This window comes from Eulemur rufifrons, chromosome 6 (genome assembly GCF_041146395.1).
Source record: "Eulemur rufifrons isolate Redbay chromosome 6, OSU_ERuf_1, whole genome shotgun sequence".
Classification (NCBI taxonomy): Eukaryota; Metazoa; Chordata; class Mammalia; order Primates; family Lemuridae; genus Eulemur; species Eulemur rufifrons.
The window spans coordinates 104,406,828-104,434,409 of record NC_090988.1 but is presented as its reverse complement, the minus strand read 5'-3'; the positions used below and the strand labels follow the sequence as shown (position 1 = coordinate 104,434,409).

General features: G+C 62.2%; 1 protein-coding gene across 2 annotated transcripts in view; it reads left to right on the top strand.

The window, feature by feature from the left end:
* The first annotated feature begins 7,593 nt into the window (after positions 1-7,593).
* The window catches only part of PTDSS2 (phosphatidylserine synthase 2), a 28,158-nt gene continuing 8,169 nt past the window's right edge, over positions 7,594-27,582 (top strand). The window contains exons 1-4 of one of the 2 annotated variants that reach the window (XM_069470438.1): positions 7,594-7,985; positions 12,771-12,872; positions 22,630-22,712; positions 27,105-27,172. In XM_069470438.1, the coding sequence (XP_069326539.1) occupies positions 7,645-7,985; positions 12,771-12,872; positions 22,630-22,712; positions 27,105-27,172 (594 nt within the window). In that variant the 5' untranslated portion in view covers positions 7,594-7,644. Of the gene's footprint in view, positions 7,986-12,770; positions 12,873-22,629; positions 22,713-27,104; positions 27,180-27,582 lie in introns of both variants that reach the window. The other variant, XM_069470437.1, reaches the window with a different exon arrangement.

The window sequence follows — 27,582 nt, the reverse complement described above, 5'->3', positions numbered from 1 at the left end:
GTGAAGAGACTTCTGGGGATGCTGCGGCTCCCGGGAGACCCTGTCCCCAGGGCTGGGAGCAGGAAGGCTCAGAGCTGGGGTCCTGCCTGTCCGGCCCCTTCCCTGTCAGCCTCGGGTCCTGGGTGGGCAGAGAGACAGCCGTGCAGATGTGATCCCACCCAGCCCCGGAGCAGGCCTGGCCGGAGGGTCCACAGTCACACACGTGTGGCATCACCTCATCCTGAGGGCCGGTCACACCCCTCAGCAGCACTCTGGGCCCTCTAGGTCAGGGCTAGGGCTGGGCACCACGAGGGGCTCTCCTGCCCCCACCACAGTGCACAAGCCCTGAGAGGCCCACCTTGCTGAGCCAGGGCCCCTCACCTCCACCCAGCCTGGACACCCGGGACCACCCTCCCCGAGTGGACCCTCCCACCTGGCTCTGCTCTCTGAGCTCCCAAAGCCATAGCCGGCCCCTCCCCCGGCTGGCCGTCGTGTGTCATCTGTCAGTTCGTCCTTTCCTGTGTCCGTCCATCCGTCCGTCTCCAGACACTGGTGATGTGGCCTGTCCTTGCAGGCAGCGCACGGTGAGGGTGCACACAGGGGCGGCCACCTACTTGGCAGGGAGGTGGCCTTGCAGGGAAAGAGGTTGGTAGAAGCCAAAAAAGTGGAGCAGCATTCCAGGGAGAGAAAGCATGTGTGGACAGGCCCTGAGGGGCAGGGTGCAGTCAGTGCCCAGGACTCAGCATTCAGCACCTCCCAGGGACTCAGCACTCAGTACCTCCAGGAACTCAATCCTCAGTGCTCCTCAGGGACTAAGCACTAAGCACCTCCCAGGAACTCTGTACTCAGCAACTCCCGGGGACTTAGTACTCTGCACCTCCAAGGATTTAGTAGCTACCACTCCTGGTGACTCAGTACTTAGCACCTATGAGGACTGAATCTTAGTCCTCCCAGGGACTCAGTCCTTGGCACCCTAGCTTTGCAGAAGCATAAAGGCCCAGCAGGGAGCTGCCTGGAGAGGAGGCTGCAGGTTGGCAGAAGCCAGACCGGGGAAGTCTGCCCAGGCAGCTGGGGAGCTTAGATGTCAGCAGGGGGAAGAGGGGAGCCATGGAAGGGGTTGGAGCCAAGGAGGGGCATGCCCAGACCCAGCCAGGGGCTGGGACCACCAAGTCCTCCCGAATCCTCCCCTTTTGAAAGACTGATGCTCTCACCTCAGACAAACCGGATCCCCACCCACCCCGGCCAGCACTGAGTCTCCTCCACCCCCAGCTTGGGGCTGGCATGGGGAAGGAAGGGGCTGGAAGAAGGGACCCTGGGGTGTCCACATGCTGGCCTGAGCAGCCAGGGTGCCAGAGCTGCTTCTGGAAGGGCCAAGAGCCCTGGACAGAGGCGGAGTGAGAGGCCACCTGCTCAGCCCACACCTGGGAGGCCGGGAGGGAGGCTGGTCTCACGCCGCACATGGCACTGGGCCAGCCCTAATCGACCTCTTTGCTGGCAGAGGGGAAAGGGCATCTTCCTGGGTGTTCCCTGGCCCCCTTCCCTGAGCCCCGCAGCCCTCTGCTCTGCCCCTGGAACCAGAATCCAGCAGTGGCGGGACCCGCAGGAGGGCCACCACCTAGCTGGCCACCTGTTCCTCCCCAACCCCAGGCCTGCCCACCCTGGAGCCCACAGCCCCCTCCCGCTCAGGTGCCAGCTGTGGGGCAAGGTCGGAAGGTCTGGGGGTCCTTGTCAGCAGCTCAGGGCCCAGGGTGGGCGTGCCCTCTCCTTGGATTGGGTACTGCGGTAGAGGCCCAGGTCCCACAAGCTCACTGAGAGCCCAGCCCTGCGGTCCCAAGACCCCCAGGCTGGGTGGGAGGAAAGCTGCCCTCCCCACCGGCCCCAGAGGCCAGGGGGGCAGCCGTGTGTCCCCAGCTCTGGCTACGCTCCCGGCCCCGGCCAGCTGCAGGGAGCCCCCACAGACGCTCCCAGGTTAGGCGGCTGGGGCCAGGGGATGGCGGGTGGGCGTGGCGGGGAGGGGTCCACAGGTGCGGACCCTGCGGCCAGCTCACCTGCATGCTGCGTCCCAGAGTCCTGGCAGGTGGCTGGGAGACGACACATCTACCTGACTTCCGCGTGGGACTCGCCCCTCCTCCTACTTGGTCCCTCCCGCCGCCCTGGCCCTGCCGGGTGCCGCCGGGGAGGAGCCAGCCCCGGCCAGGAAAGCCCCCACCCCCGGGCCTCGGACACCTTCCGGGGGTGGGGGGGCCTGGGGACAGGTGAGGGTGGGGGAGTCTCTCGGTGGTACCCCTGCCCTTCCCCCACAGGCCATCGCCCTCCCCTGGGGAGGGGGCTTTGCTGTAAGAGGGGGTTCCATGACATCCCCCCCCCGCCCCCCGGGGAAGCAGCTGGGCAGGGAGGCCTCAACAGACGGCACTTGGGCACTCGTTAGTGCCCCCAGCCGTGACTCTCTGACCCCAGGGCACGTCCCCCACGCTCCCTCCAGCACCCAACCCTCCACCTCCAGGCTGTCCAGGGCTTATCCCCTTGGAGAGGACATGGTGCAAAGAGGATTGAGCGGGAGACAGGCCCCCACTTCTCCCACCCTGAGCCCTGCGGTGTGGACCCCAGCTGGTGGGCCCTTGGGCTCTGGGGGACCCCTGGCTGACTGAGCTGCAAGAGGACTGGGGGTTAGGCCCCTCCATCCCCAGTGCCCAGCAGGTCTGGGCAGTCTGGGCAGAGGCCAGCACTGGGGCGGCCAGGGCGGCCCGAGAGTGACCCTCCGTGGGAGCACCCCGAGGACGCCCAGGCTGGGAGAGAGCAGACTACCCCGACAGGGAGGGTACCAGACCAGTGGGGCGTGGCCGACCTACCCACAGCGTGTGGCAAGGAGGTCACCTTTGAAAGCTGCAAAGAAGCTGAGGAGGCAGGGCCAGAGCTCCTCAGGCAGCGCAGCCAGGTGGCAGGGAGCACCCCAGCATCACGGGGGGGGGCAGGGAGCACCCCGGCATCACGGGGGCAGGGAGCACCCTGGCATCACGGCGGGGGGGGCAGAGAGCACCCCCAGCATCACAGGGGGGAGGGGCAGGGAGCACCCTGGCATCACTGGGGAGGCGGGCAGGGAGCACCCCCAGCATCACAGGGGGGGAGGTGCAGGGAGCACTCATGGAGTCACCGGGGTGGGGTAGGGGGGAGGGCAGGGAGCACTCATGGTGTCATGGGGAGGGTGCAGGGAGCACCCTGGCATCACGGGGGGGCGGGGCAGGGAGCACCCACGGTGTCACGGACCCGCATCACCCAGCCCAGCAGCACTCTCTTGCAGGTCAGGCTTAAGGTCTGTTTGCTCCGGTTTCCCCAAGGGACAACGTGGCCCCACCCACATTTCTCCCTGGAGCCCCCGGCTGTGATGGCAGCAGGGACCAGGATTAAACACTGAGCTGGCAAAGACGCAACTCTGATGCGGCCAGTCCAGATGGAATGCGTGAAGATTTGTGCGACAGAAAACCCTAAGTGGAGGTGGCTTAAACTAGCTTCCGTATTTCCCTCCCCCACAAGTGAAGCCAGGCGTTAGCCAGTCCTGTACTAGTACTGCGGAAGCCAAGCGTCAGCTAGTCCTGTACTAGTACTGCTGAAGCCAGGAGTTAGCCAGTCCTGTACTAGTACTGCTGATTCGTGGTCACCAAGGACCCAGGATCCCTTTGACCTGCTGCTCCGACACCTTAAACACAAGGTCCTGCCACATGGCCCAAGATGGCTGCTTGAGCTCTGGGCATCACAGCCACATTCTAGCCAGCAGGAAGAGGAAGGGGTGAAGGAGGGCACCCTTCCCTTCATGTGGTTAGTCACATGACCACACCTTACTGCAAGGAAGCCTGGGGGATGAGATCTCTTTTCCTGGGAAGAAAGCAGGGCACTGGGGGGCCCAGCAGTCTCCGCCGAGTCAGAGTTCAGACACAGAATCAGCCAGGCTTGCTGAGCGCAGGAGCAACCTCAGCTCAAGGGCCACGTTACCAACCATGCCTGGACTCTCCGGGCAGATGTCTCCCTCCAGCCCCCAGCTCAACCTGCAGGACACTTTGCGTTTGCACGTTCATTGCGTCAGGACAATCTGCTAGCAGGTCGCAGAGTTCGCCCTGCTCCGGTGTCACCTGGCCTGTCTACGTGGCCGTGCTCTTCTCAGTGACTTTGTCATTCCCAACTTTATTGCCGCTGGAACACTGTTCTTTTTCGTTCCGCCTTCTGCAGGTGTGTGTCATGCCAGGGAGCCTCAGCGGCACGCAGACCAGCTGCAGAGCACACAGAGGTGGCCGCCAGGACTTTGCACCCACGGGGAGGGACACTCGGCGGAGGGACACTCGGCGAGGGCACGGGGGAAGGCAGGTCTCATCCAGGTCTATCCGGAGAGGAAACGGGCACCGCCCTCTCAGAAAGCAATGCAGCAACTAGTGTTAGACGCCCTGAAATTGTTTATACTTTGGTCCATTCATTTAACTTTTGTAAACTAAGGGAAAAAATTCAAAATAATGAAAATATGTATAAATGTGTCCTTTGCAGCAAAAATTATAAACCACCTAGATGTTCAACAATGGGAAAATGGCAAACATGCTATATTCATATGCTGATTAAGCGCTGCTGGAATTTATGCTTTTAAAGAGTTTATGAGAACATAGGAAAATGTTTAAGTGATCACATTAAATGGAAACAGATTACAAACATACACAAAATTTTTAATTTCAACTAACCTAAAATGCATTAAAATACTGGAAGAGTAGGTTGATATTTGATATTTACATTTAACAATGTGAACTCAGAGCGGGGTTATTATGATTTTCTTCCTATGTTAGTTTGTTTTCAAATTTTCTACCACAAACGTGTCAGTCTTATAAAAGTTATTACCAAATGTACTTTATTATCACATTGCAGTCTGCTGTTGTAAACTGTACCTCCCCAGGCCCAGCCTTACCCTTGCCTTCTGGTGTTGAAGAGGACACAGTGCGGTGACAGCTGCCGGCCCTGCCCTGTCTTGGCGGAGAACTTTGATCAAAGTCCTCGTGGGCCTCCTGTGGACCCTGGACCCTGCTCCCTTTCCTTCCTCCTCAGACTCCAGGAGACTCTGCCCACCAGACCTCCTCCCCTGCAGGCCCCCCAGGTGCCCCGTTCCTGCAGGGTGAAGAGTGCCCCAGGTGAATTCCCTCGCACCCTTTGCTGCCCCGTCCTCTGCCCCTCAGGAGCCTGTCCTCCCACCCCCGCCCCCTGCCCCCTGGGTGTGGCCGCAGAGATGCCTGGCCTGGGGACACCTCGGGGACACCTCTCAGAGGCAGCACCGCCTGGATGGTGCCTGTGGAACTTGCCTCCTGTCTTCTCTGGGCTGGGCCCAGGTGCCCTGCTGGGCCACTCTGGCCGCAGGTGCCTGTCCAGGTAGGCGACGTCCCCATCCTCAGGCCCCTGCGGGGGAGACCCCTCTCCCAGGCTGGGCTTCTGCCCCTGGGGTCTGCCTGAAGCTGTCCTTGCCTGCCACGGCAGGGTGGAATGGGGTGGGGACCTGGCCCCTCAAGTCCTCATTACAGGGACAGTTCTGTCTCCCTGTTGTCCTCCAGCACCTTTGAGCCTTAAATTGCTAAGAGTTCCTGTTTCCTGTCTTAGGGAGCAATCCTGCCGCCAAGCTCCCTCCCAGGTGCAGGTGTGCGTGGCAAGGTGAGTTTTCTGTGATCCGCACCAGCGGAAAGAGCAGTTATTGTTTCTTTAGGAATTCCCAGGCTTTCTCTCTCTTCCTTGCAGGGCATTTTAAGAAAGCATTCTGCCAGTATTTCACTATTTACCACCATGAAAGTGACTCCCCCAGGCCTACGGAAAGCTTGGGCTCTCACCGGCCACGCCCACGAGAGCTCTGTTCTGCTCTGTCCCTGGGTACGGCTGGAGCTGGCTGGAGCGGGCCATTTCCTTTAAAGTCCCTGCCTCCCTCTGGCATCTGTCAGCTGAGGAAGGCTTCTGTCCCCAGCACCCTGTCCCTGGCGGGGGACCTCCAGTCCTGCTGCCTCTGGGGTTGGCAATGGACCACGTCCTCCGAGGTGCTCCGGGGCCTCCTCTCACCTGCCGCGCTATCCCTGAGCCACAAACCGCCCGCGTCCTGAGCCCGCATCCTGCGATGGACTCCACTGGTCCACGCCAGCGGTCCCGAGGGAGCGAGGTGGGCACTTCTGGAGCTGAGCGTGCGACCTAAGGGTGGAGTGGAGGTGACACCGGGACATCAGGCCCGGGGTGCAAAGCTGCAGGTGGGGGGCTCCCTCCAGGTGCAGGGATTCAGGGGAGAGGTTCTGGGGTCCGTGCGAAAGGAGCTGGGCGCGGGCGGGGGTGGTCACCAGCCTTTCCGTGCCTCAGTTTCTCCGTCTCTAAGTGAGAGACAGAAATAGAACCTAAGGGGTGTGAAGATCACGACAGTTGCGTTTGTAAAGCGTTGGGAATTCTTGCCGGCCGTGGCCAGAGGTCGGTAGTGACTGACTACCGCGTGGTCTGCGTGCCCGGGGCCGCAGCGAAGGGCAGACGGCCCCCGACGCCCTCCCAGATCACTCCCCTTGCCCGCCCGGGGCTTCCCTGCCCGAGCGAGCGACCTTCGAGGGGCCCGGGGAGCCCAGCGGGCCGGGACGTCCCTCCGCCCCTCCTGTGGCCTCGCTCCGCTGCTCTCCGTGCAGTTTGGGAGAAACATCTGTGCCCAGGAAAGGACCTCAACAGCACCGGGCGACGCCAGACGCGGGGAGAGGCCGGAGGGCCCCTGCAGGATGGCTCCCCGGGAGACAGCGGTGGGCAGCAGCCGGCCTGCTCTGGGCATCGCTTCCCCGGGCAAAGCAAGTCCCTCCGTGTCAACCTGTGCAGGCCAGTGCCCGGGGACCGCCCGCCCGGTGCTGCACCGTGCGGCGGGCGACGCTGACCTCGCTCCTACCTAAGAGACCCTCGGCGGCTCCCCGCTGCCTTCAGGGGAAAGCGGCCCCGGGCCCAGCCTGGCTGCTCTGCGGCCGCGTCCCACCCAGGGCGCGCGCGCTCGGGGACCGCCGCAGGGGACGGCCCGGCCCGGGGAAGCCAACGGCGGCCCCGGGGGCCTGTGTGTCCCTCGCCCGTCCGAGGATCGGGGCGCAGACGGGCGAGAGGCACGCAGGGCAGCTTTGCACACCCGCGGCCGCCAGGGCCCTCCGCGCACTTCCGCCCCGGAGAGGACCCGCCCCCTGCGGAGTCGCTTCCGCCCCGGAGAGGACCCGCCCCCTGCGGAGTCGCTGCCGCCCCGAGAGGACCCGCCCCCTGCGGAGTCGCTGCCCGGGGCCGCGCCCGCCACTCATTTCCTCTCCGCGGACCCCCGCGTCGGTCCCGCGCCGCAGCCCGTCCGAACAGGCCGCTGCCGTCGGCTCCCGCAGCTACGCGGCCGTGGCGGCTGCGCGGTCCCGCGCGCGCGCGGGGCGGCTCGGGCTGGCGGCTCTGCGCGGCCGGTCTCCGCCGGCCCCCTGTCGACCGAGCCCGGCGTGTGCGCACCATTCGGGCCGCCCAGTTCCACCCGAGCCCCGAAGGACCAGCCCAGCGGCCGCGGGGCGGGCCCCAGTTACCTAGCAACCGGGCGGCATCCTTCCCGGCAAGCACTGCTTCAACCCGCGGCGCCGGGACTACAAGACCCGCTAATGCCCCGCGCGGACTACAAGGCCCACAATGCACCGCCCACCCCTTCCTCGCCAGCCCCCGTCCTCTTCTGAGACCCCGCCGGGCGAGCGCACGACCCCTTCCCGGCGCTCCCCGCGCCGTGTGCGGCGCGTCCTTGCGCCGGTGACCTGGTGTGCGTGGGGTCAAGGCTCCGGGCGGAGCGGCTCGGGCCATAGCGCCATGCGGCGGAGCGAGCGCAGGGCCGCCGAGGGGCCGCGGCCGGGGTCCCCGGTGCCCACGGGCAAGGCCTCGCTGGAGGAGCCGCCCGACGGTCGAGCGGCGGGGCCCGGCGCCGGCCGCCGTAGCACCGAGTCCGAGGTCTACGACGACGGCACCAACACCTTCTTCTGGTGAGGGTCTGCGGCGCCCACGGCCCGGGGAGCCCGGCCCCGCCCGGCCTGGGTCTCCCGCGGGTCCCGCCCCGGCTCCCGGCCGGGCTGCGAGGGGCGTGGCGAACCCGCCTCCGAGGCCCCGGGGCGGCCGGGCCGAGCTCCCGCTGCGGGGGTGGAGGGAGGCGCGGGCTGGCTGGAGAGGCCCCGGGGCGGACCCTCCCTGCGTCCCCCCTGCCCGCCCCGCCTCCGAGCGGCGCCCCCTGCGCGGTCTTCTGGGCCGAAGGTTTTGGCTTCCGTCACCTCGGAAGCGCGGTGACCAGGCTTTCCTTGGGGTCCCTGTGCGTAGTTCGCCTGTGCCCTCCGTCGTGTTCCCTTTGGTCGCTTCACAGTGTTGGTGGACACGAAACCGCCTTGCTTATTGTCCCCCTGGCCCCGCGTAGCAGTCACGCTGGCCAGCTTGAGTTCACTGTTTCCGGAGTTCGGTCAGCGTTTGTCGAATGAAAGCTCCGTTTCTCACTTCAGGTGCCCGTAGGCAGCGTTTCCTGCGCAGCTCGGTGCTGGCCCCCAACTCTGCCTTCAGTGGGGGCGGAGGGCAGAGGCCCCAGGGGCAGCCAGGGGCATGGCGCCCCGAGTTGGAGTCAGGGCTGGGGAACCCTGGGGTTCCGAGCCTGGCCCCTCCTCTGGACGGCTGACCTTGGGCTAGCCCTTTGTCTTTCCTCGTTTGTGAGAATAATAAAGCCCAGGCTCCGGAAAGCGTGGCTCAGGAGAAGGGTTTGGCTTTTCTTTCCTGCAGGGTGCTCGCTTCCCGTCCAGGTGAACAACGGCCGTTCAGTCCTGCCCCGTAGGCCCTGGGGGACGGTGGAGTGTGTGGGGCCTCTGCCCCAGGAGAGAGTGAGGACACAGGGTGCACAGCCAGGTCCAGAAGAACCAGGCCCTGGGACATCAGAGAGCAGGTTGGGTGGGGGAGAGGAGAGCCTGACGGGAGTGGTGGGTGTGTCGGAGGAAGGCCCCCCACACGGGTAGAGACCTCACAGGGCCCTGTCGTATCCTGGTCTGTATCGCTGGCTTGCAGGGGGCAGTGGAAGCTCAGGAGAGGAGGCCGCCCAACATCCGGACCCTGTGCCGGGGTCTTCCCTGGGGGTGCAGGCAGCTGCTGCCGGAGGAGGGGGAGCCGAGCCCTCCTGTGGGGAGATAAGGCACTCTGATGGCTGTGCAGTCCCTGAGGAGAGGGGTGGGGTGCCCTGCGTCAGTGGAGGCACAGCCCGGAGCTGGCGCACAAGACTTCCCGCCCTCGGGGGCTGCTCTCGGCCAGGTCTCCTGCCACGCACCCTTCTGACGGGAGGGAGGGCACCGTCGTCCCTGCACACAACTGGTGTCCGCCGGCGTCTCTGAGGTCCTGGAGCAAGGTGGCTGGAGTGGGTGGTTCCTTGTTCAGTCACCAGCACATTTTGGGGACCCCTACTGGGTGACAGTTACCGTTCTGGAGGATACAGCAGAAAACTACACGAGACGCGTAGATGCTGGTGGTCCCTGAACTTCAGAAGGGCCCGTACGTGCCGGCTGCAGGGATGCTGAGTGCGGCAGAGCCGGCAGGAGCACTCACAGCTCACCCAGCGCCGGGGAGGCCGCTCAGCGAAAGACAGATTTCTTCAGAGGCTCAGACCAGTGGCCCTCAGGTTCCTGCTCACAAGAGGTGCTTGGGACACAGAGGCCTGGCCGTGAGGAGGCTGAGGGGCTGCGACTGGGCCGGCTGGTTTCAGGTACCCCTGGGTGGGTGGCTCTGGCTCCCCCCAAACCCTGTGCAGAGGAACAGGGGACAGGCTCCGGCTGTGCTGGGGACGGAGCGTCACGGTCCCCGTGGCAGGCAGGTAGTCGGATGCAGGACCTGTGCTGACCCGCGGCGCCTTGCTGCTGACTCCTGTGTGTCCCTCACTGACTTGCTGTGTTAGGATTTTAAAAACTCTTACTTTGTGTTTTAGAGAATTTTAATAATGAATTTGCAAAAAGGTAACATAGGTGAAGATTAACCTAAAAAGTATATATTTGCGGAAATGACTTTGGGTTCCAAAATTGCCGAAAGGAAATTTTGTATGATGTAAAATCTTGTTTTTAGGGTTTTCGTTTCCAAAGCTGGACGGGTTTCTTTGGGGCCAGTCACGGCTCTGGTGTGTGGATTTTGTTTCTTTGTGATTGGGTTTTGGCCCCAGGGCGAGCAGCCAGGGTCCGGAGTTTGCTGGAGCCTTGGAGCAGCCGCTGCGCCCTCCTGCTCTTGGTGGGAGGTAGTAAGGACGTTGTCTCTTCTGCCAACTGTGGGGACACCACAGGGGGAAGTTTGGGCCGGCAGACGCTGAGAAACACTGTGCAGAGATGCGTCAGCTAAGGGCTAAAACTTGGGAGACTTGGGACCCGTCACCCTGGAGGGGTACCTGGAACACGGCCGCCTGTTGGTGGCAGACGGTGACGCACCCTCAGGTCACCGCGCTTGCTAACCACCTCCGCCAGGGAAGAGGTGGTCTGACGTTTTGAGAGTTTTCACTGTACGCTTAGATCTGAGAACACGGCGCCCCTGGTGAGTCTTCCTAGTGGCTCTGTGGACGTTGCTGTCGTCAGCGTGTCTTAGAGCAGTTCTGTAACCTCGGAGCCTGGAGAGCATGGGGTGATCTTAGACGCCCCAGGTTTCTGAGGATGCATTCTCGGTCTCTGTGGGTGTGCCCACGTCTAGGAAGCGTGACTGGCTAGCTGCAGTCGTGTGGGTCACGCTGGCGGCAGGCCAGGAGGGCCGGTGCCGCAGCCTCGGGCAGGCCTTGGACAGGCCCTCTGGTCTTGGCCCTTCCTCAGCGATGTGTGGTCTTTCCCTCCAACTGAACTTGGCACGCCTGGCTTCCTACCCACCCGGCCTAGTGTGGCCCTCTCTAGAGGGACTGACAGCGGGGCGTCCTCCACCGTGGAGGCAGGGAGCCAGCTGTCCTCGGGCCCTCGTCCTTGTTGAGTGTCTGGAGTCCTGGGATTTACCACAGCTCTTGTCCGGGGCCTGACCGCAGGACACAAGCCTTCCCCAGCATCTGCCCAGGGTCAGGGCGGTGGAGGAAGGGGCCACTGCGCACAGCTCTGGCCTCCTGGGAGGGACAGGGACGGATGCCTTTGGAGTCTTTTTTGTGCTGTCCTGAGTGGCACCGTGTCACTGCCATGTGTGTGTGGACGTCGTGCTGTGTGCAAGACCAGCATGGCAACTTCACAGCGCAGATCTTACGTTCCGGGAGCCTGTCCCGCTCCCCGGCCTGGTCCGCTTGGTGTCGGGTCGTCGAACTCCTGGGCAAAAGCGCTGCCCCCGCCTCGGCCCCCGGCTGGCGTGATGTCGAGATCTGTCCACCCCGTGGCCTCTGTCGGCGGCTCGTTCCTGTCATTGCCGCGTGGTGTCCCGTGTCCCGTGTCCCGTGTCTCGTGTCCCGTGTCCCGTGGTGCGGGTGGACCATGGCTTCTCGTCCACTGGGATTTTCGATTTGTTTCCAGTTTCTGGCTATTATAGCTAAATGTCTGCGTAGGAGTCGTTGACTGGACCTGTGTTTTCATTCACCTTGAGTAAACGTTTTGGAGTAGATGGCCGGGTTGGATGGTAGATGGGTGTTTAACTTTTTAAGAAATTGCCGAGCTGGTTTTCAGAGTGGCCGGGTCGTTCCGCGCCCGCCTGCGGCAGACGAGGCTCGTGTCCCTGTCCCCTCGGCACGGGGTGTCGCGAGTGCTTTGATTTCGGCCACTCGGCGGACGTGTGCTGGGGTCCAGCTGTGGCTCTGATTTGCTTTCTTGGGGACCAGTGAGGCTCCGTGTCTGTTTATGTGCTTCTTGGCCGTTTGTGTGTTTTCTCTGTGAAGTGTCCGTTCAGTTTTTTGCCTTTTTTCACTGGATTGTGTATCTTCGTTGAGTTGTAAGAGCTCTTCGTGCATTCTGGGTACAAAGTCTTTGTCAGATATGTGCATTGTGGATATTTTCTCCCAGCGTGTGGTTTGCTTTTTCTCTTCTTTAGGATGCAGCTGTTGTTTGTAACAGTCCGTGTTTCTGGGAGGCGAGTCCCGGGCTGCGTGCTGTGTGCGTGTTGCTCCCCGGTCCCCCAGGTGTCCCTGCAGGGCGGGAGTCCCCCCACCCAGAGACGAGGCCAGAGCAGAGGGTCACCTCATTTCTGCAAGTTCACGCTGCTCCTTTGGATGTGAGAGCTGGGTCTCCGGCTGTTTGCAGGCGGTTGAAATGCAGAGGGGTCCCCGGTGGGTCCGACGCAGGCCGGGGTCGAGGTCTGCGGGCTGTGGGTCTGGTGCCTGGCTGGTCGGGGGCCGTCCACGTGGGGCGTCCCGCTGTGGTGGGCTGGGCTGAGGCTGCTGAGGGGGAGCGCCCTGCCCCGTCCTCCCCGCCGGGCCCCTGTGAGTGAGCAGCGCCGTCAGGGTCGTGCCTGTCTCCGCTCAGGTCCTGGTGTCCTCTCAGCTCTTCGTTTCTTGGGCCGTCGTCCCTGTGAGTCTCGCAGCTATGGTGGCTTCGTGAACCCAAAGGCTGGTCACCTCTGCACATCTTGCTCAGTAAAAAAGTGCCGCGTTGACTTGCTGTCTGGTTGCTCCTGACAACAGGCCTGCAGCTCCCTGGGGCAGACACGGGGTCATCGGGGAGCAGCCAGCTGGGGGCCGCCAGCCACTTGCTTCCTGGGAGCTGGAGAGTGAAGCTGTAGCTCTCTGCTCTGTGCGGGGCGATTTGGTTTCACGTCACGTGAGTATCTAACAGCGCTGTCCGTGCTCTGGCCTGATGGCGTGTTTTCGATTGCAGGCGAGCCCACACCTTGACGGTGCTGTTCATCCTTACCTGTGCGCTGGGTTACGTGACTCTCCTGGAAGAAACACCTCAAGACACGGCCTACAACACCAAGAGGTAACAGCCCCGCCTCCTCCTGCTCTCTGAACGGGGTGCGCGGGCGCCCGGTGTGCCTGGCCCGGTGTCCCTGCTGTCCTCAGGCCGGCCGGGGGCTCAGGAGCCCTTCCCTGGCGTCGCGGGAGGGCTGGCGGGGGCTCCCGGCCTCCTCTCCAGTGGGCCTGACGCACCAGAGTCCCAGGGCCGCCCTTCAGCGCTGCGTGGCATTTCCTGCCTGTGGACTGGTCAGCCCCTGTCCTGCCGTCACCGGGTCCCTGGGGTCCGTGTCAGCTCCCGTGTGCCCTGGAGCTCGTGCTGCGTTTTCTCTGCATTTCACGTGCAGAGAGACGGGGGTGTGCCTCGCAGCCTCCCGGGGTGGAGCCGTTGTTTTGGGGTATCTTACAGTGTCGGGGTTTTGCGGGGGCCAGTGAGGGTTCCCCCAGTTAGCTGGCATGGTTCTTCTACGCCGGTGTGTTCTGTGTTTCGCTTTTTGTTTTTTAGAGGCAAGGTCTCTCTCTGTTGCCCGGGCTAGAGTGCAGTGGCGTCATCACGGCTCACAGCAGCCTCAAACCCCTGGGCTCAGACGATCCTCCCGCCTCAGCCTCCTGAGTAGCTGGGACTACTGGTACTTGCCAGCACGTGCGGCTAATTTTTTATTTTAGATTTCTGTAGAGACGGGTCTTGCTGTGTGGCTCAGGCTGGTCTCAAACGCCTAGCCTCAGCCTCCCAAAGTCCTGGGATTACAGACGTGAACCACCGCGCCTGCCCCGCACTGGTGTCGATGCTAAAGCTTTTTAGACATTTAAACCGCTGCAAGATGTCAGGCGATGGTCCACGGACAGCCTGTGGTCGCACTTCTGCAGGTCGGGAACGAGTCACTGTGCAGGCAGACGCGTCACTAGGTTTGTCCTGTGCCCGGATTCCGTGGGTTCTGGGGCCAGTGTGGAAGACAGGCTGGCTGTAGAGCTTGCTCATTGAGCTGAGTTGTGCTTGACAGACTGGCCTCTCCGTTCTCTCCCAGTCCTGGCTCCTGGGTGTCGGCTCAGGGCCGCATCCTGCCCAGCAAGGCCGGCTGCCCTGGTGGCACGGCCAGGGGGAGCCAGGGGGAGCCAGGGGGAGTGTGGAGACCAGCACCAGGCGGGGCCCGAGGTGGAGGGAGCCCGGAGGCCTGTCGGTGGCGGGGCTGTGAGGTGGCTCTGGCTGGTGGGGCCTGGGCCTTATGGAACCTCCCTGCCACAGCAGCTCTGGGCCAGCACTTGGCTTTTTGTAAAACGAGGGTCCTGATGTCTGTGTGATAATTAGACGGGGTCGGGGGAAGGTGTGGTGTTAGGGCCACCATAGCGGGGCCAGGCGGCTCGCCATCAGCGCTGTTCGCCCGGCCGTATGGGATGGCTTAGGTGGTTTAGAGACACCTCGTGACGGAGCTCGTCCCCTGGGGTGCAGCCGGGCGTTTCTGGCTAGAAATCGCCATCGCGGGTGCCGGGACCCAGGGCTCTGCGGCCCACCCGCCCTGAGGGGTCACCCTCTGTCCCCCCTGGAAGGCGCAGGTGGCCACTCCCTTCCTGCGTCTCCCGCCCTTTTCGCAGCTCCACACTGGGTTTTGCTCCCACCTCCCAGTTGGCTTTTCCAGGTCTTCCCCTCCGCTGTGACCGTAGGTGCCACTCGCTCCCGGCCCGGCCACTGCTGCCCTCACCTGTGCGGCCCGGCGGCTCCTCCTTCCTCTCTCGGCAGCCCAGTCTGGGCCGCACGTGGAGCAGCCCGTGCGCCTGGCGGCTGCAGCCCAGAGCAGGTGAGGGAGCCGGTGCTGCGTCGCGGGCCCTGCCGGGCCACCTGGGCCTGCCCTCACACTGTCCCGCTGCAGGGGCCGTGTGGGACGCTGCGCCTGTGGGTGTGCGGATGGTGGGGCTCTAGCAGGGCCCGTGTTTGCCTGCAGGGGGCTTCCAGGGAGGACTCAGGCTTCTCCAAGATTCACCCCTCGGCACCTGGGTGTGCAGGGTCTGCGGCCTCCCCGGGGCACAGGGGCCAGGGAGTACCAAGGAGCGGGCCGTGGTCACACCTCTGGAGGTGTCCCCATGTGGCAAGTAAAATCAGGCCAGAGGTGAGCAGTCCCAGTGTCACTGGGCAAGAGCCGCCGCAGGGAGGAACCTGTCTCCCAAGACCCCTGGAGAAGCAGCGCCCCCCCGCAAGGGCAGCCTAGACCCAGCGGGGCTGGGAATGCAGACCCTGGAGCTTACGGGACCGAGTGGGGACGCCCCCTTCCTCTAGCACGGCCTGTCCTGAGCTGCCCTGGGAGGAGAGGCTGGGTCCTCCCGCCCCTCAGCAGGGAGCCCTCGTGTGCGCATGGAGAGGAGGGACCAGGGGCTCCTGGGCACTTCCTCCTCTGAGGGTCTGTGTTGTGGGGACACGGTACGTTGTCCTGGCTCACATTCTCGGGACCGCACTGCCTCAGCCTGGGAGCCCGGCGGCGCAGGGCCGACACTCTGGCCTGCCCAGGCCTCGCAGGGAGGCCGCTGGCCCAGTTTATTCTAATACGTGGGAGTTATTTCATGCCCTTGAGCGGGGGTTTTTATATAGAAAAGACCTTCTAAAGGTTACCTTTATTTTAAAAAAATTAATATTTATGTTATTAAAAATGTAGAAAACTAGTTTGTTTTCTGTAAGCTTCCAATTTCAGCTGGTATATCTTTGTTCTTTTTTATGCATCTAACAGTTTCTGTCACTTTAGGGGGTTGGTTTTGTTTTGTTTCTTAAGTCAACCTTATGTTTTTAATTTTTTTTGAGACAGAGTCTCACTCTGTTGCCCCAGCTAGAGTGCCGTGGTGTCATCATAGCTCACAGCAACCTCAAACTCCTGGGCTGAAGCGATCCTCCTGCCTCAGCCTCCCTCAGCTGGGACTACAGGTGTGGGCCACCACGCCCAGCTAATTTTTTCTATTTTTAGTAGAGACGGGGTCTCGCTCTTGCTCAGGCTGGTCTGGAACTCCTGAGCTCAAGTGATCCTCCCGCCTCGGCTTCCCCGAGTGCTGGGATCACAGGCGTGAGCCACCGCGCGGCCAAGTCAACCTTATTGACATGTAATTTGATATTATATATAGCTAATCAAAGCATACAGCTCAGTGACTTTTGACAGGTATGTAACACATACACCTGTGTGCCCTCCGCTGAGCGGAGGTAGGAAATTTCCGTTGCCCAAGTTCCTCTGCGCCGCCAGACGGCCACACCCGACACTCGGGGCTCTGGCCTGCCAGCACGGCTGTGCTCTGCCCGTGTGTTTCACGTAATGGCGCTGCTCGGCGCATGCTCCTTGGCGTCTGGCTCCTCCCGCCCGGAAGAACGGTGTGTGGCATCCACGTCGTGTCTGTCGGGAGTTTCTGGCTCTCCTTGCCGGGGAGCAGCTGCCAGGCGGATGTGCCGCAGGCCGTAGCTCCGCCCTCTGTGGGTGACCGCGGGGAGATGCCGGTCTTTCTTGCCAACACATTTGCAGGGTCTTCAATGAATTTTTTATTGCATTTACAAATTTAGTAAATAAAACGTCACACGTTTTAGTCATATAAAATGGATATGATACATATAAATACGTAGATACACATTTAAAATATAAATATACTTTACGTATGTAACACATATGAAACGTAGCGCATGTGAATATGTCCTCTGTGCCGACGAAGAGCAAAGCTGCGGAGCTGACCCTGCCCGATTCCAGGACTTGCCGTGAAGCGACGGTCGTCGAGCCGGTGCGGGGTTGGCAGCAGCAGGCGCAGAGACCAGGGCGCCAGAGAGCGAGCCGGACGGCACACGGCACAGTCGCTGGCCGACAGGAGCGCAGGCCGCACCCTGGAGAAAGGGCAGCGGACGCCCACGTGCAAAAGCGAGTCTGGGTGTTACACTGTTCACAAACAGTCACCCAAAATAGCTTACAGATAGGCCTGAATGTAAAAGGCACAACTGTGAAACTTCTTGCAGAAAATACAGGAGAAAACCTAGTGCCTCAGGTTTGGTGATGACGTTTTAGATGGACACTAATAGCACGATCCGTGAGAGAAGAAACCTGACAGGCTGAACTTCACTAAAATCGCAAGCTTTTGCTTTGTAAAATGCACCGTTAAGAGAATGAGAAGAGGAGCCACAGTTGGGGTGAAAACATTTGCAAAACACGTATCTGATAGAGGACTTGTGTGCAAAATATGCAACGACTCTTAAAGCTCAATAATAAGAAAAGAAACAGCACGATTAAAAACCGGGTGAAAGGTCTCTCGGATGCTCCCCTGAGAAAGTACACAGATGACAGTCAGCGCGGGGAAGGGTGCTCAGCTCCGCCCGTCTTCAGGGGGTCGCAGATCAAAAGCTGAGAGACCACAGCACACCCACTGCCATGGCTAAAATTTAAAACCTGACAGCACCAAATGCTGGCAAGGCGGCAGAACGCCCGGCACTCATCGTTGCCGCGGGAATGCAGAATGGCGCGGCCACTTGGGAAGGCAGTTTGGCCGCCTCAGAACTAGACTCTTACCTTAGATCCCGCAGTCGTGCTCCTAAGTGTTGATCCAATCGAACTGAAAGCTTGTGTTCACGCAAAACCTGCACGAACGTTCCTAGTCACCAGAAATTGGAAATAGCCAGGATGTCCTTCACCCGGGGAGTGGACAAGTGAACTGTGGCACGGACGGAATATCGTTCAGTGATAAAAAGAAACGAGCTCTCCAGCCACCAAGACAGATGGAGCTCAGGCTGCGTGACCACCGAGTGGAGGAAGCCGGCCGGAAAGGCCGCGCACCGTCCGATTCCAGCCGGGTAACCCTGGGAAGCTTTCTGGGAAGGTGAAATTATGGGATGGTAGAAAGAGGCGTGGTCTCCAGGGGAGAGGCGAGACGGGCAGCGGAACGCGGCGCTGCTGTGGCAGTGGGGCTGCCCGGGGCACGTCTGCGCGGGGGCGCCCGACACGGTGCACGGTCCAGACGCAGAACCAGGCAGGCACAGTGAGCCCGCGCGGGGGCGCCCGACACGGTGCACGGTCCAGACGCAGAACCAGGCAGGCACAGTGAGCCCGCGCGGGGGCGCCCGACACGGTGCACGGTCCAGACGCAGAACCAGGCAGGCACAGTGAGCCCGCGCGGGGGCGCCCGACACGGTGCACGGTCCAGACGCAGAACCAGACAGCGGCACAGTGAGCCCGCGCGGGGGCGCCCGACACGGTGCACGGTCCAGACGCAGAACCAGGCAGGCACAGTGAGCCCGCGCGGGGGCGCCCGACACGGTGCACGGTCCAGACGCAGAACCAGGCAGCGGCACAGTGAGTCTGCGCGGGGGCGCCCGACACGGTGCACGGTCCAGACGCAGAACCAGGCAGCGGCACAGTGAGTCCGCGCTGGGGCGCCCGACACGGTGCACGGTCCAGACGCAGAACCAGACAGCGGCACAGTGAGTCCGCGCGGGGGCGCCCGACACGGTGCACGGTCCAGACGCAGAACCAGGCAGGCACAGTGAGCCTGCGCGGGGGCGCCCGACACGGTGCACGGTCCAGACGCAGAACCAGGCAGGCACAGTGAGCCTGCGCGGGGGCGCCCGACACGGTGCACGGTCCAGACGCAGAACCAGGCAGGCACAGTGAGCCCGCGCGGGGGGGCGCCCGACACGGTGCACGGTCCAGACGCAGAACCAGGCAGGCACAGTGAGCCTGCGCGGGGGCGCCCGACACGGTGCACGGTCCAGACGCAGAACCAGGCAGGCACAGTGAGCCCGCGCGGGGGCGCCCGACACGGTGCATGGTCCAGACGCAGAACCAGACAGCGGCACAGTGAGTCCGTGCGGGGGGCGCCTGACACGGTGCATGGTCCAGACGCAGAACCAGGCAGGCACAGTGAGCCCGCGCGGGGGCGCCCGACACGGTGCATGGTCCAGACGCAGAACCAGACAGCGGCACAGTGAGTCCGTGCGGGGGGCGCCCGACAAGGTGCACGGTCCAGACGCAGAACCAGACAGCGGCACAGTGAGCCCGCGCGGGGGCGCCCGACACGGTGCACGGTCCAGACGCAGAACCAGGCAGCGGCACAGTGAGTCCGTGCGGGGGCGCCCGACACGGTGCATGGTCCAGACGCAGAACCAGACAGCGGCACAGTGAGTCCGTGCGGGGGCGCCCGACACGGTGCACGGTCCAGACGCAGAACCAGGCAGCGGCACAGTGAGTCCGTGCGGGGGCGCCCGACACGGTGCACGGTCCAGACGCAGAACCAGGCAGCGGCACAGTGAGTCCGTGCGGGGGCGCCCGACAAGGTGCATGGTCCAGACGCAGAACCAGACAGCGGCACAGTGAGCCCGCGCGGGGGCGCCCGACACGGTGCATGGTCCAGACGCAGAACCAGGCAGGCACAGTGAGCCCGCGCGGGGGGCGCCCGACACGGTGCACGGTCCAGACGCAGAACCAGGCAGGCACAGTGAGCCCGCGCGGGGGCGCCCGACACGGTGCATGGTCCAGACGCAGAACCAGGCAGCGGCACAGTGAGCCCGCGCGGGGGCGCCCGACACGGTGCACGGTCCAGACGCAGAACCAGACGGCCGCACAGTGAGCCCCGGTGCGTGCGGATTTCAGCAGCGAACTCAGGAGGTCAGGGATCCCAGGATGGAAGGCACACTGTGGCAGGACGCAGGTCACCATGCCTGGGGCACGCAGGGCCTTCCCGCAGGGCCAGGGGAGCAGGTCCTGCGTCACGCGGGGACCGAGCGGTGGCAGACAGAGCTGCGTGGAGCACGGTGCTCTGACTGACACGGTTGTGTCCAGGAGGTGCCAGGCGGCAGTTGTGTCGGGTGGGGACGGTGGCAGCCAGGTGTCCACTCTCAGGAATTCACAGGTAGGGGGAGGAGGCCAGAAGGATCCGCGTGGGAATAGACCGTAGTCAGAGATGTCAGTCAGAACTCATGTTTAGCTCAGTAAAGACACAAATAGCTAATAATATAAATGTTTATAATGTGCATACGTGTCGCCTAGTGTATACACAGATACCTCACTGTGCTGTGGGCTGAGAGGACCCAGAGCCTACCACACCCCAGGGGCAGCGAGCCCTCCAGCTCCCGGGCTCTGACATTCTCCAGCCACAGGGCCCAGGGCTCCCTGCAGAACTGGCCGATTCCAGGGCTGGGCACGGAGTGAGTGCCCAGGTGAGCCTGGTGCACCTGTCGTGCCAGAAAGCAAAGAGCTGCTCAGAAAGACACAACGAAACCCCACAATGACAGGATTATGTCAAAGCGACGCAGGAGCCAAGTGACAGCTTTCGGTGGCCAAAGCTGGAACAGTTTCAGCAATGAAATCGACACGGTGGTATTGGAATATAGCCCAGAGTGTGAAAGATACGATGTACGTGATGGATAAATAGGGAAGGAAAACGAATCTCCCTGCAGAAGATTTCCAAGCGACGACGCAGCTACTCCACCCTGCAGGGCGTGGAGCGCAGCCTCCCCCCACCCTGGGCTGCCCGTGGGGGGCCCTTCCCCAGCACGCGGCGTGGGAGGGGCCTGACCAGCGCCCCCGCCGGGTGGTCGTGGTGCTGGCGTGCACCTTGATGGCGCTGGCGCAAGTGGTCCTTACCGCCGTGGTCTTCCTCCCAGAAAGCTGCACCCCGTCCTCATCACGAGGAAGCACAGACCACCTTAATTAAGGGACATTCTGCGAAAGTCCTGACCAGTTCTCAAGACTGTCCTGTCCTTGGAAACAGGAGAGTCTGGGAAACTGTCACAGCCGAGAGGCGAGTCGGGGGACGGGCGCCTCCCTGTCTCGGGGAATCCTGGACGGGATTGTGGGACAGGAAAGGACCCTGGGAAGAGCTAAGGAAACCTGAGCAACGTGTAGACCTTAGTCAGTGGTGACGTGTCAGTACCGGCTTGTCAGTTGTGACAGGCGCCCCGTACTGACGCACGGTGTCCGTGATGGGAACCAGGTGCGGGGACGTGGGAGCTCTGCTGTTCACAGTGATTCTGTCAATCTAAAACCGATCCAAAATTGAGTTTATTTTAGAAACGTAATGTATTTGTTTTCCTTTAAGGTAATTCCTTTACCCAAACGGCATACCGTCCCAAGTACTGAAGCAAGTCTTAGAAACAACGTAGCCTTATGAAGTCAGGAGAAAGGCACGTGATGCGTAGCAGCTCACGTTCCCGTGTGACCTGGGCAGAGCTGGCTCCTGGGCCTCGTCACGTGCAGAGCCACCAGGCTGCCCCGGGAGCCTAGCGCCAGGCGGGCGCCACGTAGCCAGGGCGCACTGACCGGCCCCGGGCGATGCCAGCAGCGTCCTCCTTGGTCAGCACCCACTTCTCTCTTCGTTTCCTTCCGTCCTGGGGGCAGGGGAGCGTCTGCTGTCTCCCCCCAGCCCGCACAGCCCCGCCCCGCGCCGTGGAGGCGCAGCTGAGTGGGGCTGCATCCGGCTCCTGTGGCCCCGCAAGGTGGTTTCACCTCTCCCGCCCCCGAGCGCCCTGAGACCTCGGGCCGGGGCACTGTGCCAGGCAGCGAGGGTGTCTCTGCGCCCGTCCCTGGGGCCTGGTGTGGAGGCTGCCCCGGAAGCGCACGTGTCCCACTGGGGGGTCCGAGAACACCCTGCCAAGGGTGAGACCCTCAAGGCTCTGGGCTCAGAGCAGCACACGGCCCCGAGTGACGGGACCCTTGTCCCAGCTGCGTGAGGGCCAGGCCGCAGCCCGTGTGCTCCCCGGTCCTGTGCGTCTCGCGCTGTCCGTGGTGGGTCTCTGCCTCCCCGGTGTCTGCGGGCGGCTTCCAGACCCGGGCAGTCTTGCTGGGCAGAGAGGAGAACTTTTTAGGCTGAAATTTGTCACCGGGTAGATTTGAAGAGCGCTGCGGAGAGCTCTGTGCCCCGTCCGTTCTTGGAGCGGAATGAAGGTGCGTTTGTACGTGGCGGCTTCTCCGCAGCCACACGCGGGGTGCAGCTCAGTGTGCGAGTGTGTGGGGTGTGGCTGCCAGCGCAGGTCCCCTGCAGCGGGGAGGGGCGCTGCCCGCGGTGGCTGCTGTGCCCTCGACGCGCAGGATGGGACCTCCGTGCGTTTGCAGGGGCGGAGCAGGCCCGCAGCCGGGCGCACAGGTGCTGTGAGCAGGTGCCCGCACGGCCAGCCGGGCCGTCCTGGGCAGACTGTGGACTCGGAGCCCAGCCTGTGTGAGCAGCCGTGCTGGGGCCCCTGCCCTGCGGCCCTGCCGTGCGGCCCCTGCCCTGGGGCCCTGCCCTGCGCCCCTGCCCTGGGGCCCTCCCGTGCGGCCCCTGCCCTGCGGCCCTGCCCTGGGGCCCTGCCCTGCGCCCCTGCCCTGGGGCCCTCCCGTGCGGCCCCTGCCCTGCGCCCCTGCCCTGCGCCCCTGCCCTGCACCCCTGCGCCGCCCGTGCTCTCTGGGCTGTGCCGTCCCCGTGCACCGTGTCATCCATCGTTCAGTCTGGGTTGTGGTGCTCACACCTCCACCTTCTTACGGGTTACAGGAGTCCTGTCAGTACTGGACGATGGGACCCCAAAAGGACAAAAGCGCTGTAAGAATAGTTAGTGAACCCTGGTGGTTGTGTGGTTTTTCTTCACGTAAAGCACATACCCTGGTGGTTCAACACTGTAGGTGACGAATGTGGTGCCGCCACCCGGCGACTGGGCCCAGGTGAGACTGCTGGCCCCGGGGGTGGAGTCGGCCGCGCCCAGCTCTGCCTGAGGCCGGGGCTGTCCCACAGAGGGTGTCCCGGGGTCCCCGCTGCCTCCCTCCTGGGAGAAGCTTACACACACTGAGGGGCTGTTTGTTCTTTATTTGCAGAGGTATTGTGGCCAGTATTTTGGTTTTCTTATGTTTTGGAGTCACACAAGCTAAAGACGGGCCATTTTCCAGACCTCATCCAGGTAACTTGCCATTTCTTCTTCCGTGTGTGGCAGTTCTGTTCTGAGCAGTTGCTGTCTGCGCGGGCTGTGAGTGTCCTCCCTCGGCCCGGCCCTGCCCCGGCCGCCCGGCCACGTCCCGGCCACGTCCCGGCCACGTCCCGGCCACGTCCCACGGCAGGGACGGAGGGTGGGCCCAGGTGTCTGCTCCCCTCCTTCGGGCCCTTGCGCCCCTTGCTCCCCCTGCCCTTCCCTTCCCGCAGGCAGGGCTCAGCGGGGGGCTGGGAGGCGCCCCCTCCCCTCTCTCTGCCTCGGTGCCCCCCAGTGAGCTGGTGGCTGACAATCCCGGGGGAACAGGCGCAGGTCCTCCCCGGGGCACAGGCCACTTCCCGCCAGGCCTCTGCAGGGACGGTCGGTTGGTCCCCCGAAGGCCCAGGCGTAGTGACTGGAAACATTTCTTTTCTGTTTCAGTAGGGGTATGTATTGTAGAAAATCTGGAAAATACAAAAAACGTTTTAATTAAAAATAAAAACCGCCCACAAAAAATAACCACTATTAAATTTTGATGTGTTGTGTATGTGTACATAAACATAGCCTTAAAAGAATGAGAAGAATGACGTGTGTGGCTTTACATCATGCGTTTTTCACCTTAAGTTTAACAAGCATTTCCTTATTCACTAATGTTTTGTTTGATAACTGGGTTTTTAGTGGCTGCTTGTTTAGCTGTCATTAGAATGTACCATAATTTTAGTTAATCCATTTGCTTACGCTGTAATACCGTGTATTTAGGAAGTTTTCGGTTGTTCTGTAACAAACTAGGCTGTGGTGTATTTTTGCACATGTGCTGTGTAAATATCTGATTATTCATCTCATAACCGTCCCAGGAGCAGCAGTATCGGGTTAAAGGGCGCAAACATTTCAGGCCCGTGACAGACATTCCGAGGTGGCCTTCTAGAAGGGCAGTTAGCGCCGAGGCCCCCGGCCAGCTGGTCTTGTGGCCCTGCTGTTCCGGGGTCTTGAGGAAGGGCCTGAGGTGCCAGAGGGACCCTGGGGCTGGGGCTCGACTGAGCACACCTGGTCTGGAGGGGTCTGGACCACTCCCCAGCCGGGAAGAGCGAGGGCGTGGTTCACACTCCACATCGCACATGGAAGACCGATGCTGCTGGTACGGGAAGAAGCTGCCGGAAGCTCAGCCAGTGTCGTCCTGGCTGGAGGCCGAGTCCCTCCCAGACAGGGCCAGGCGTTGGGGTGGGGGTGGGGTCTTATTGTGTCTTAAGCTTTTATTTTGAGCTTAGCGCCACCTTTCTTCTTTCGATTTAGTTTGCGTTGCATAAACTGCATGTTTCTTTGCCAATCTTTGATTAATTGATTGATTGATTGGAGACAGAGTCTCACTCTGTCACTTGGGCTGGAGTACCCTGGGCTCAAGAGATCCTTCTGCCTCAGTCTCCCGAGTAGCTGGGACTACAGACACGCACCACAATGCCCAGCTAGTTTTTCTATTTTTGGTAGAGACGGGGTCTTGCTCTTGCTCAGGCTGGTCTCGAACTGCTGACCGTAAGCAGTTGTCCTGCCTTGGCCTCCCAGAGTGCTGGGATCACAGGCCTGAGCCCCCGCGCCCGGCCAGATCTTTACATTATTGACGTAGGAAGCCTGGAGCCTCCTTCCTCCCCACGTTAACTTTGTGGTTGGCAGGAGACTCTCAAACCGCCCAATCGAAATACGGGTGCAGTGGACAAGTGAGGGTCCTACGCAGCGCAGAGCTCTGTGGCCAGAGCCAGAAGGGGTTTCTGGCTCCAGAAGGACGGCCCCTGCGGGTTCTGCCTCGCTCCCCGCCTGCGCTGGGCCCAGGAACGCCGGTCAGGCCGCCGCAGCCGGAGCCGGTAGATCAAGTGTGTGCTGAGAGGCAAAACGAGCTCCAGCTCCTCTCTGGGGGGCTGCCCCGTGTGGGAACGTGTTTGGCCACAGCTCCGAGCGAGACCACGCTCAAACAGGTCCTGGCCCGCTGCAGAAGGCCCCGTCCCTGCGTGGTCTTTGCTTCCATCTGTGGCCCCTCCAGAAGCTGGCGAGCTCTTTGCGGCAGGACAGCACCTCGTGAGGCCGCCCGTCTGCCCTGCCCTCGGCCCTGTGCCTGGGCTGGGGCTGCGGGATCGGGGAGACCAGCCCTGGGGGGGCTGCAGCTGCTGCGGGCTGTGGGCGGACGGCCTGCTGGTGTTGGGGGTGGGCAGGGCCCAGGGTGAGCGGTGAGTCCCGGGTGACCCAACTCTCCGATTTGGGGCACAGGAAGGACAGAATCGGCGACGGGGACCCGAGTGGCCCTGTCAGGTGTCTGTGGTTTCGGGGAGCACCCGGTGCTCCGAGCGGCCAGAGGCGGGACCTGCCCAGGAGTCTTGCTCAATGGCCCTTGGGGTGGAGGCTGCCCCGGGTTTATTTCCCCACAGACTCTTGGCTGCTGTTGTAGCTCTTGAGCCAGTGAGGATTTCCCAGACAGAATCTTCTTGTCCTTCAAGGCACGAAAAATAAGTTTGTAATCTCCATTTTCTATCTCATGTCCCTGAACTACTTTAGCAAATTTCCTAAGAACTTACCACGTTTGTATTTCCTGCCTGTGCGAGGTGGCTTTTTGTATAACATCACGGCCGTCTTCCCCCAGGTGGATTAGGGTTAGCCCTGCCCAGAGGGCCTCCCACGGTGCTGGGTTTGGCCCCGAAACCTGTGGGTGCCTTGCTGGGAGCTGCTCAGAGCCGTGGCGGGGGTCAGCGGTACAGGGCCGGGGTCAGGGGTACAGGGCGGGGGTCAGGGGTACAGGGCGGGGGGTCAGGCGTACAGGGCGGGGGTCAGGGGTACAGGGCCGGGGTCAGGCGTACAGGGCGGGGGTCAGGGGTACAGGGCGGGGGTCAGGGGTACAGGGCGGGGGTCAGGCGTACAGGGCGGGGGTCAGGGGTACAGGGCGGGGGTCAGGCGTACAGGGCGGGGGTCAGGGGTACAGGGCGGGGGTCAGGGGTACAGGGCGGGGGTCAGGGGTACAGGGCCGGGGTCAGGCGTACAGGGCGGGGGTCAGGGGTACAGGGCGGGGGTCAGGGGTACAGGGCGGGGGTCAGGGGTACAGGGCCGGGGTCAGGCGTACAGGGCGGGGGTCAGGCGTACAGGGCGGGGGTCAGGGGTACAGGGCGGGGGTCAGGGGTACAGGGCGGGGGTCAGGCGTACAGGGCGGGGGTCAGGCGTACAGGGCGGGGGTCAGGGGTACAGGGCGGGGCTCAGGAGTATAGGGAGGGCTCAACGTTAGGAGTCCGCTAACGTAACGCCTCATGTTGTTAATGGAAAAATCAATCCTCTGAAATGTAGAAAAGTGAAAGTTCATACTTATCCACGAGGAAAACTCAGCATACTGGAATTAAAAGATTTTTTTTCTTTTTAGTGACAGAATCTCACTCTATCACCTCAGATAGGGTGCAGTGGTCATCACAGCTCACTGCAGCCCAGACTCCTGGGCTCAGGCCATCCTCCTGTCCTGGCCTCCCCAGTGCACTGCAGGCGTGCGCCACCACAGCCTGGCCGATTTTCCCATTTTTAGTAGGGACGGGGTCTCGCTCTCGCTCAGGCTGGTCTCCAACTCCTGACCTCGAGCGATCCTCCCGCCTCGGCCCCCAGAGTGCTGGGATTACAGGCATGAAGGAAGATTCTTTTAACATGATAAAACGGATCCACCAAAAATCTACCGCAGACTTATCAACAACGGGAGGCTGAAAGTGCCACCAGGGAACACGAGACCAGAGTGTTTCCTGCCACCGCTCCTCTGTGCCACTGCAGTAAGGCCAGAGAAGTGTACGGTTTAAGGACTAGAGTGGAAGAAAGTGGGGGAAAAAAACATTTCAGAGAGAAACTGTGCTTAATTCTGGGTTCGACGTTGCTTTAAAGGCTTAGCCAGGCCGGGCGCGGTGGCTCACGCCTGTAATCCTAGCACTCTGGGAGGCCGAGGCGGGTAGATCGCTCGAGGTCAGGAGTTCGAGACCAGCCTGAGCAAGAGCGAGACCCCGTCTCTACTAAAAATAGAAAGAAATGATCTGGACAGCTAAAAATATATAGAAAAAATTAGCCGGGCATGGTGGTGCATGCCTGTAGTCCCAGCTACTCGGGAGGCTGAGGCAGGAGGATTGCTTGAGCCCAGGAGTTGGAGGTTGCTGTGAGCTAGGCTGATGCTACGGCACTCTAGCCTGGGCAGCAGAGTGAGACTCTGTCTCAAAAAAAAAAAAAAAAAGGCTGGGCCAGGGACCTGTGAGGAGCCCAGAACAGACACTGTCACGGAGTCGTGCGGGAGGTCCTGGGGGCTCCTGTGCCGGGAACCAGCAAGGCTGGGGGGCCTGGGAGGACCCAGGACCTGGGGCACTAACGCTTCTGTGTTCTTTGTCTCTGTAGCGTACTGGAGGTTTTGGCTCTGCGTTAGTGTGGTCTACGAACTGTTTCTCATCTTTATCCTCTTCCAGGTAAGCGGTTTTTCTTGGTTGGATAAACTGTGGGAACTTAGGAAGCAAGGAGGCCCCAGCCAGGGTGACAGGTGACAGGTGACAGGGGGCGGTTGCACACTCAGCCCTCCCGAGCGCTGACGGGAAGCAGGGCCTGACCCCAGCAAAAGTGGCTGAGGCTGCAGGGGGACCTCCGGAAGCGTCCGTCGGTGGGAGCCTGACTGTTACTCTCAGCAGGGTCTCGGTGGGCGGCACGGTGGCAGGAGGGGCCCAGCGATGCTCACACCGGGGTGGGGTGGGGGGGTCTCTGCCCGCGGCTTCGTGTCCACACTGCGCAGGGACGGACGCTGCAGGGAGGGCAGCACGTCGGGCCACGCGTGCTCACGGGTTTGGGTTTGGGTTTGTGGGTGGCCGCGCGTGGCTCTGTGGAC